General features: G+C 40.0%; 1 protein-coding gene across 1 annotated transcript; it reads left to right on the top strand.

Moving 5' to 3' along the window:
* The first annotated feature begins 1911 nt into the window (after window positions 1-1911).
* On the top strand, window positions 1912-9788 carry LOC123141407 (uncharacterized). Its single transcript, XM_044560564.1, has 4 exons — window positions 1912-2033; window positions 2293-2597; window positions 3889-4124; window positions 8989-9788. Exons 1-4 carry the CDS (start codon window positions 1996-1998, stop codon window positions 9556-9558), a joined length of 1149 nt encoding a protein of 382 aa, XP_044416499.1. The 5' UTR covers window positions 1912-1995; the 3' UTR covers window positions 9559-9788.
* Window positions 9789-10145: the final 357 nt, after the last annotated feature.

The raw sequence follows: 10145 nt of genomic DNA, 5'->3' as shown, positions 1-10145 counted from the left end.
TTGCGAGGGCTTTGGGTGGGGTTTGCATGGGAGAGAGAAAGGTGGAAGGGCAATAGCTCTCGAGGAAGAAGATTGCGGGAATGGGTGGGTGCGTGGTCCACCCAAGGGCTCCCACTCACCTCTTCAGGGTTCTACCATCACCATACTTGGCGGTAAGATATGAAGGGCTACGACCTTTGACTACAGTGCTAGGCAGTTTGCCACGTTAGCGCGATTCGGGACGGCACAGAAACATTGACCAGGGCCTTACAACCGTTGACCCTAACGGTACCGCATGTAAACCTATCGCCAATCGCATTGGCGGTACCCAATATGGTCACATCTAGGCAAAAATTTAAACCAATATCAAATCATGATAATCTTTCATCAAGGGGTTAAAACCGTAATTTTGGGCCCGCGGGGATACATGTCGGCTAGTTGCTTCGTTCCATTATTTTTCACGGCACATCTATGTCCCGTTTGATGCGAGACAACAGGAAATCTCGCCTCAAGCGACTGTCTGATTGGGCTGGGCCAGCGTGGGCCTAAGGCCTTCAACTTTTTTTTCTTTTGCTTATTTCACTTTTAATTCGTTTTTTGCTTTATGTTTACCTTTTCTTGTATTTCAAAATATTTCGAATATATGTATATGTATGTATATATATATATATATATATATATATATTATAAAAATCACTTTACATATAAAAGTTTAAAATGCTAATCGAACATCTGAGAAATGTCAAACTTGTATAGAAAAATGTTTCTATTGTATATGAATAATGTACAATGTTTATGCAGAAAGTAGACAAGATTTAATTTTTTTTGTTAATCATGTATTTGGGAAATGTTAAACATTTATATAAGAAATGTTCCTGATGTATACAGAAAAATGTACAATGTTTATGAAAAAAGTAGACATAAAAATATATGTTTTATAAAAATTTTATTCATGTATTTGAAGAACTTTAAACATGTATAAGAAAATGTCCAATGTATATGAAAAAAGGAGAAGAAAAGTAAAAAAATTCAAAAATGTTAATCATGTAGTTGGAAAATGTTAAACACGTATGTAGAAAATGTTCCTAATGCATGCAAAAAATATACAATTTATATGGGAAAATCAGGCATAAAAAAGTGTTTTAAAATATGTTAATCATGTATTTGGAAAATGTTACACATGTATATATAAAATGTTCCTGATGTATAAAAAATGTATAATATTTATGGAAAAATTATACATAAAAAATATTGGTTCTAAACATTTTAAATTATGTTAAAGAAATGTCAAAAGTTTATGTAAAAATGTTCCTGCAGTATAAAAAACGAAAATCATGTATGGAAAAAAATATACGTCAAAATATAAATTTTCAAAAATGTTAACCATATATTTTGAAAATATTAAACATGTATATATAAATGTTTTTAATGTATATAAAAAATGTTGGTTGTGTATGTAAAAAGGATGACGTCAAAAGATAGAAAAGCGAACAAACCAGTAAAAACCGAGATAAGGGAAAACCGAAACAAAAAACATGAAAGAAATGAAGAAAACCGTGGAAAAACATAAAAACCACAAAAAAGAAAGAAAAACAGAACACCCCCCCCCCCCCCCCCCCCCCCCCAAAAAAAAAAAACCACGCAAGAAGAAAACCAAAAGGAAAAGAAAGGTACGTGAAACAAGCGAGCGAGCTGGCCCTATATGCGGGCGGGCGCCTTCAGACGAGTAGGATTCTATATACTCGCTATAAGCAGGATACAGCATTCACGTAGTTTTTACATTTACAAACCGCTGCGACGTGGGCCAAAATCCGACGCGGCCCTTTGGCAGCCACGGAAAAGGTGCAGTTCAGCGTATCGTAAACATTCAAGTCACAGATGGCTGAGATTGCTCCCGTTGGATATCTGACGTCTAGGACTACTTCTTCCGGGAATGCCCTAAGCAGCTGGGTTGTTAACCTCTCAGCGCACCTCATCCTCCTCCTTGGTGGTGGCCTCCCGAACTTGCGCAACGAGATGCTCCACTCATGGCGGAATCTGTATCCTGGTTCCCGGTGCGTTTTTAAGTTGTGGAGATTTTTGGTTCTTTATCGAGACCAACGTTCAATTTTGGGCGTTTGAAATCGTATTCGGGCAGCTCTTATTGCTGGTTATATTATACACCCTCACCCACCCATAGTCGGTGGCAACTGAATTTATATTTGTTTTTTTATTAGTAGTGGGAATTAAATTTCTGTTGATTTCTATCCTGCATATCAGATAGCATGTGTGTATCTTATTTGAGTCGGATTCAAATATTTGTCTTTGATGTAGATCTTCTGATGAATCCTTGTTGATGGCAAGGAACATACTACATGGCCAAATAAAACGGGTTAAGCTGAATCGGCCCAGCCACCTTCCTTATCTCAGCGATTTTTTCTGCACCTCTGGTCATACTCCGGGCGATCCGGACGAACAAGTTGGTATCACCAAAGGGAAAGCTAGAGCAAAAACGAGGAAGGAAACCATGAAAGGCAATGTATCAGCGGCCACTGTAATTAAAAATAGTAGCCATCGCGACGGGTCTATATACAAGAACTCTTGTCTCGACGTATGTCGTGTTAAAAACCGTGCTGAGAGTAAGTGATGCAAATCTCTTTCCTGTATTGCTCATATTTGACAAATTTGATGACACATCGATTAGAAGTTTGTGGCTCAATCAAATGAAGGATAAATGGTCAACTATAAGATTTATGTGTGAGCATTACTTTCTAATATCGTAAGGTAAAATGGCTGGCTATATAGAATATGTTTAGCTATATATTTAAATGTAATCATTTGTGTTGGTATTATAGAATGTGGCCATCCTTATTATTAACAAATTTTCGACTTGGAGAAAATTCATAAAAGTATATATATTTTTATGTACTACTTCCTCAGTTGAAATCGTTTGAGCGTCAACTCATATGGGACAGAGGGAGTATTATATATTGTAGTACTTTCTGGTCACATTAAATTGATGAATTAATATGTCTCCCGTAATATGTTTAGCTATGTATGGACTACTGTTATTATAAGAATCTTTTTTGCTTTGTCAAATAGATTCATTTTTTAGATGTTTTTTGGTCGATTATTGCATAATGCATGTATGTTTGATTATAAGATTTGCATGTGAGTACTAATTAGTGTGTATATGGTTAATGAATAAGTCTCATGTAAATAGAATATATTTAGCTGTGTATTCAATAATTATACTGTATGGTTAATGAACACATAAAGGATGCATGGTCAATGTTAAGATTTGTCTGCTCAGTAATTTAGTTATAAACTCCGTATGTAATAATTATTGTTGGTATTGTAATTGTTGTAGTTTTAAGAAATGTTGAAATTGGGGAGAATTCATAGTTTTCTATTATTTTTTGCAAAGTATTATATTTTGTAATAGAATTATATTGTTTTTCTAAATCACATGAATGAATATGTCTCACATAAATAGTGTATTTTAGCTTTGTATGTGTTTACTAGTCTTGGCATTATAACAATCTTGATTTTCATCAACGTCGGAATTGGGCTAATTTTTTATTATTTTTATTTTTATTGTATTAGCTTTTTTTTCTTAGCAATATAAGTTTTTTCTTTGTAAATCACATGAATAAGTCTAATGTAATCTTGTGTTTTTGTACAAATGCAAATGTAGATTAAGAAATTATGAGTTGCGGATAATGGATTGTTTTGGAGAATTCTATTAAATACAAGTTCAACCTTCTTTTAAACACATTTCTTTGTACACTAATTCTGTGATGATATTTGATTGGTCTATTTCTTCTATTGTTTTCCATATAATTTTTTATTAGACATTTTCTCTATTTAATATAAGTTTCTATCTATAAATCATAATTATACCATTTATGGTCTAATTTTTGAATGAAGCACAATTGGAGCCAATGATGTTATCAGATCCTGTTGATTGCTTTCCTGATCGGAGAAGGTGTTGTCTTCATTTTGTATCTGACATGATGCAAATTTTCTCACTAAAATTGGCTAAAGTTCCCAACCACACAAGTTCGATACAATTATATGGATATATAGCAGCACGGGATTTTCTGGATAACTCACTTAATTACATTGTCAATCATAGCAGGGACAATTCCTTTACGGTGCGACAGGTGCACATCTTAAACCTAAACACAATTATTTCATTTTTTCTTTTGTAGTTTATGCTTAATTTCGGCACATGGCATGCTACAACCAACTTTTTCCACTTGTAGAAGTTGGAGATGCAAGGTGGAATTGTATAACCCATTTTATCTCTCTATCTGTTATGGATTAGTATATATATAATGAAAGTACTTCTAATTGTGTCCTTAGTTTTCTTCTAATTGATTTTTTGCTTAATTTGCATTGTACTTATTTCGTAACATGTTGGTGTTTGGATGAATATTTTCTTCCTTGTGGTTTATCTAGTGACTATGATATGAAGCGTAGATTTATAATGTGGAATGACAATTATTGAGAAAAAAGATTACCTATTGAATAGATGTGAAATCGAGTGATATGTTAGGAAACATTGGGTATTTAAGGAAAGTCGAGTGTGATAATTGTGGACCATTAATATTCTCTTTTTTTTACCTCAAATGCATCTTATGACAAATAATCTAAGAGTTTTGCTTCGGTACACCCCACCTAGAAAAGTTTACAGATTTAGATGCAGATTAAAGGTGAAGATTAGAAGTTACCTCTTTAATAAAAAAAAGATTATTTTGATCTCTTGTATGATCCATTAAAGGAATATAGGGATCATAATTAGTTGATCATGAATGTATGAGAATACCCTTTTTAAGTAACTCTAAGATTCATGCAAACTTGTTTAGGAGGGTGTACTGAAGCAAAACTCGTGATCTGAACACGACAAATACCTTAGCCCTTGAACTACAGAATCCTTCTTGCATGATTGTTGCGATGTTATCTTTACTCAAACATTTGAGGTGTTGGCCGTATGGGCTCCACTTTGTCGATCTTAGCATAAAAATACTTGTCTTGGAGGACCTTTACTACTTTTGTTGAGTTGGTGGTGAGTCCACCCACTCTCCCCATACCCTTACGTGTGGGGCATACTGTAACCGAAATAAAAAATTCTAATGCTGGATTCGAACTTCAGATGTAGCGTACGAGTCGTCGCCCGCTGCCTCCTTTCCACATGGAGCTTCCTCGCCTCCTCCTGTAACCGAAATAAAAAATCCCGTTGCTTCACTATTCAATTCGCCTCTGTTGTTCCCCAATCGTGGTGCTCCGACGATCACCCCCATTCTTCAATTGCCGTTGCCTGCCATCATATCTCTAGTGGAAGCTTCAATTTCTCTACCACAACCTCGCTGACGACCCCATTGATAGTTGCTACTTTGTCAATGCCATAGCTAGCGACCTCAAGATGATGCATCAGAGGGGCACTGTGGCTGTCATACTTCCCGTGGATAGCACTGCTCCCCTGCAACAACAGCTCCACATGCGATAGTAAGAAGTGCATGAAGTGGAGAAGGGGCGCGTCCAATCTGGACGATGACTAACAGTGCATCCTGAGCGGGGAGTGCTTACCAAAGGGGAGCCGGCTTGGCGTGGAGCTGTGGCATGGGCTCGACGACGTCGGGGAGCAGGGCGACCATCACGGGTCAGACGGCAGGGCCACTAGAGAGCAAGCTCGACAACGTTAGAGGCAGTGGGTAGGTGGCGTTGAGCGCGAACGCCCGCTCCATGGAGTCTTGCATGTTGGCCTTGGTCGTTGTTGTCCGTGCGATGAGCACATGCTATGCGTGAAGGTTACGCTCGAGCTCCCTTCAGGGCCTCGTGGCGTTTCGCTTCACCTTCGCGAGCGGAGTGCTTGTTCATGTATAGGCCCCCCGGAGGCCTTGAACGTAGGGGCTGCAAGTCCAGCCGTGACAAAGGATGAGGTTACCTCTTACCTGCGATATGTGCAGACCTCAAGGCATGTGCAGGATGGAGCAACAGGTAGTGGCGCCGCTCCCGGACTCTTTGTTGTCGCGCAGTGCAAGAAGAAGATTGGGTTAAGAGGAGCGGCAGTGCATCGTAGCTCTGTTTTGTGCACGATGGTCGGTTTTCCCCTTTGTCTGATATGCCATCGGGGCTGCCTAGATGTGGCTGAGGTGCTGCCGGACTCGCTTTGCATAGATGCTTGCCATCGTCTTCGTCCGTCCTGCCAGTGCCGCCATTTCTTTTCTCAGGCTGAGATGCTAGTGATGTCGCCTAGTTTTGATTGGGTAGTTGTCATCGCCGTGTTGAACATATGCAGCTATGGCTGATGTTTCTTTCGTTCACCGCTATCTTCGTTCCTCACTCCGATGCCGCCCGTTCTCGCCTCGCATAGCTCGCCGGAGTGGCAAGAGATGCGAGACCGAGGCCATCAAGTGGTGGGCATGTAGGGGACAGAAGGGGGACATGCAAGAAAACCTCTCCCAGCGGTGGGCCTCATTCATGTATGCACTACCAGTTTGTATTTAAGAAGTAGAAAGAATACCACATAGTACCATGTCTTTCCTAGACAAGTAGAATTTTGACACATGCCAGAATTATATGTCGCCCGTGCAATGAAAACCTCTAATAGCAACCACCAAAACCACCAAGCGTGAAAAGATCCCACAGCAGCAGCGCTACCAAGATACCATTGACTATTATAGTGATACCGCCTGAACTCTTTGTTTAGATCAATTAAGGGCCAATTTCAAGCACAAAACAGAAGTAAACGCAGCAGTAAATCATCACCTTGAGTTGGTGTTCAGAAAGTCAGGATTTTTGTTTGTTTTGCAAGATAAAATCAATACTATATTTTGCATTTCCAGTTTGAAATTAATTAAGAATTTTGCCTCGTAATCATGTAAAAAATCTGGAATGAAACTAATTCCATAATGAGTACATCATTCGGCAAAATTATCACTAGGTATGGCAAACAAGGGTGGAGCTAGGAAAATTTTATATAGTGTACCACCTCCAAAAAATTGTTTTTCACATCACACGAGTAATACAAAATTAACCAAAAACCAATATGAATACCAAAAAACCACCAAGTTCTAGGTGGCCATGGTTCACCAAGAAATACCCGCTGGCTATGCCTCTCATGGTCATAGGCAAAATCACCTTTTGAACTGTCTCTTGGCAGTTAGCTAATGGTCAACTGATGGGAGTGGGAATTTTTGTAAGAGGGGAATTTCAGTGAAACTTGAGAAGTACTCCCTCGGTAAAGAAATATAAGAGCGTTTAGATCACTTTAGTAATCTAAACGGTCTTATGTTTCTTTACTAAGTGAGTAATATTTTACAAACAATAATAGAACAAATCATTAGTTGCTACCCTGAGTTACTATAGAATATCTTGATTGGGTTCTTTGAACAACTAAAAACTGAATATGTATTTTTTATCTAAACAACAACAGAACAATTTTGAGAATTTGAAATATATTATTGAGGGGTCCTGAAATGGCTAATAAGTTCATATATGTGTTGGATATAAAGTGACATTGATATGGCATAGTGGTGCCTCACGATATCGGAAGTTGTCCCCGCGGGCCGCCCCAAGGACCCCTAGGATGCTACACGGCCCCGTCCTGTGGGCTAAAGAAGGATTCGGAAGTTGGCAATAGACAAGGAAGCCGGCGTTCCACGAGGACTCTTCCACCGCCTTAGCCGACTAGGAAATGTGTAACCCTAGCCTCAGTGCCTCTTAGGCCTTGTACAATGGGAAGGTGCTTAGGAGAGGTGCTTAGAGAAATAAATCAGGATTTCTTAAGCACCGGTGCTTATTTTTACAGGATAGACGCTTAACTAAGCGTCTCTCCTATAGAAATAGGCACCGGTGCTTCAGAAAAATCCGGTTTATTTTTCTAAGCACGACCCTAAGCATCTCCCATTGTACAAGGCCTTATAAGCCAAGGCCGGACTAGTCCATAGGGACCATACAATTTATCCCTCGATACACCATTGTACTTTGTACACCCCATAAGCAATACAACACGAGATACTCTATCAAGTGGTTTGCTGTATTCTACACCGACATAAAGTGTACATGTTGAGGGGAGGGAACCATCACCAATCACCATGGAGTGCCCCTTATAAGCCAAGGCCGGACTAGTCCATAGGGACCATACAATCTATCCCTCGATACACCATTGTACTTTGTACACCCCATAAGCAATACAACACGAGATACTCTATCGAGTGGTTTGCTGGATTCTACACCGACAGAAAGTGTACATGTTGAGGGGAGGGAACCATCACCAATCACCATGGAGTGAACCAAAGATGGATGATGGTTATTTGCGACAGTTTAGTTTGCTATAAGAAAGTATCATAGAACTCTCGAGGCTCTAATCGAGCTCAGATGCCGACACAATGAATTTTCAAGACAACATTAGGTTCTTTAGTTGGTACTTTTCCTTGACCACCCTAGACACAGGCCTTGATATAAATACACATGCATGAGTCCACACATGTACACATTCTGCTCGCATGTGCGGATGTGCCACAAAATACATTCAGGACTGAATCTTGTGTGGACCTCTTGCATGATGATCCTGGCCTGCAGCACTCACACGTGCGGATGTGCCACAAAATACATTCAGGACAGAATCTTGTCCGTCCTCCCCCCCTCCCCTCCCCCTAGATTTGACTAGGAGGTCCTGGCCTGCAGCATCAGTTCTACCCCCGCTCCTAAACTTTTAGGAGTCTCAGCCAAGCCAAAGATGTGGAGGAATACCGTATCACTTTAAAACCCTAGATGGACTAATTTTGACTCCATACTTAATGTAGTTCCGTAGCGTAGCATGGGCATCTTACTAGCATTATACAAAGATGGTGTTATCCTTGCATGCATTAGGCATGATTATTGTTTATTATTCGTGCATGATTAATTAAGTTTCATGTGCAACCGACTTTTGTTTGTAGGTGAGTTCAGAATTTACATGCTTTAGGCAAGTCTTTACTTTTTACTGTGAGCTAATAGCAACTAATAATAATAGTTTTCCAGGGTTCTCTCATTGAGATGACTGGCCCTAAGAGGGGCATCACAATGACCTGTGTTGTTCTAGTCGAGTATGACATGAGGGTCAAGAACGGAGAGCAAGAAGAAGATGATCTACAATTAATTGATGGTGCAACAGACTTCAGTGAAGTAACCACACCTTCTGTTCCATTCATGAATCGCATTAATGGCGATTATGGTGCTGTTGACATCACTTTAGCACGCGTTGTCAATGCAGTGGAGGCGACAATAGATGTTATCATATCAGAAGTGCAGGGTGGATTCAGTTTATCTCTCAGTTCGTTTGTCATTGTCGGTGGGGTCCGTCAGGGAATTGAGCTGTTTCATGATATTATTGGTGAGTCATGTGTCCTAACAAAAAGGCATGTGATTGCCGTAGAGATGGATGGTTGGATGCATTTGAAGCTCAAGGTAGGTCAGAAAGGCTTTAAAAATGATGATCTGGAACGTTATTGTCGCTTCAAAGCAGACATCCATGGATGTGCACGTCGACAAATAATGCTTGAGCATGCCTCTATCTTGCTGAAGGTGACTTGGTCGACTCTGCCACCATAAAGCTGTCGTGTTTAGTGTTCAAATTTGAGTTGGATTACTTGATCTTGCACTGGATACATGCCTACTTGGCACTGGATGGATGTCTACTTATTACCTACTCCTTCCGTCTCATAATATAAGAACGTTTTTTACATTAGTCTAGTGTAAAAAATGTTCTTGTATTATGGGACGGAAGGAGTACTGTATTAATTATGTGCTGAAACTGAGATGTGTTGTGTCTTCCCTATTTCTAGCTGAAGCTGTCTTAGTCGAAGTTGTCGTTTCATACTTTTTGAATTTGAGTTGCATTACCTCTTGCATTGATACATCTCTGCACCGGGTAGATGTCTATTTACTATCGTTTTTTTGCTGGAACCGAGTGCTGTCCACCTTCCGCGTCGGTTTGCGTCTGGACCGCAGAAGCCATCCATCATGGGCCTGTATCAGTCCGTAGCTTGGCCTGGACGCGTTTTCTCACGCAAATCAAAGACAAATGCTACAAGGAGTGCAATGAGGCAGTGGACCCGGTGTTCGGCGAGACCGACGATGAGGACGACATCGCCGGCTCTGCCGAGGCCACGCCCAGCCACGACGACCACGTAGCTGGC

The sequence above is a fragment of the Triticum aestivum genome, chromosome 6D (assembly GCF_018294505.1).
Source record: "Triticum aestivum cultivar Chinese Spring chromosome 6D, IWGSC CS RefSeq v2.1, whole genome shotgun sequence".
Classification (NCBI taxonomy): Eukaryota; Viridiplantae; Streptophyta; class Magnoliopsida; order Poales; family Poaceae; genus Triticum; species Triticum aestivum.
The sequence above is the reverse complement of the archived record's forward strand: the minus strand, read 5'-3'. Positions and strand labels throughout refer to the sequence as shown.

Bases quoted from the DNA above. Each gene is read 5' to 3' on its own strand.
- LOC123141407 (XM_044560564.1), top strand. From the start codon at position 1,996: ATGCTCCACTCATGGCGGAATCTGTATCCTGGTTCCCG. The intron at 2,034-2,292 runs GTGCGTTTTTAA...TCTTTGATGTAG, and splicing joins AATCTGTATCCTGGTTCCCG to ATCTTCTGATGAATCCTTGT. The intron at 4,125-8,988 runs GTGCACATCTTA...ATAGTTTTCCAG, and splicing joins ATTCCTTTACGGTGCGACAG to GGTTCTCTCATTGAGATGAC.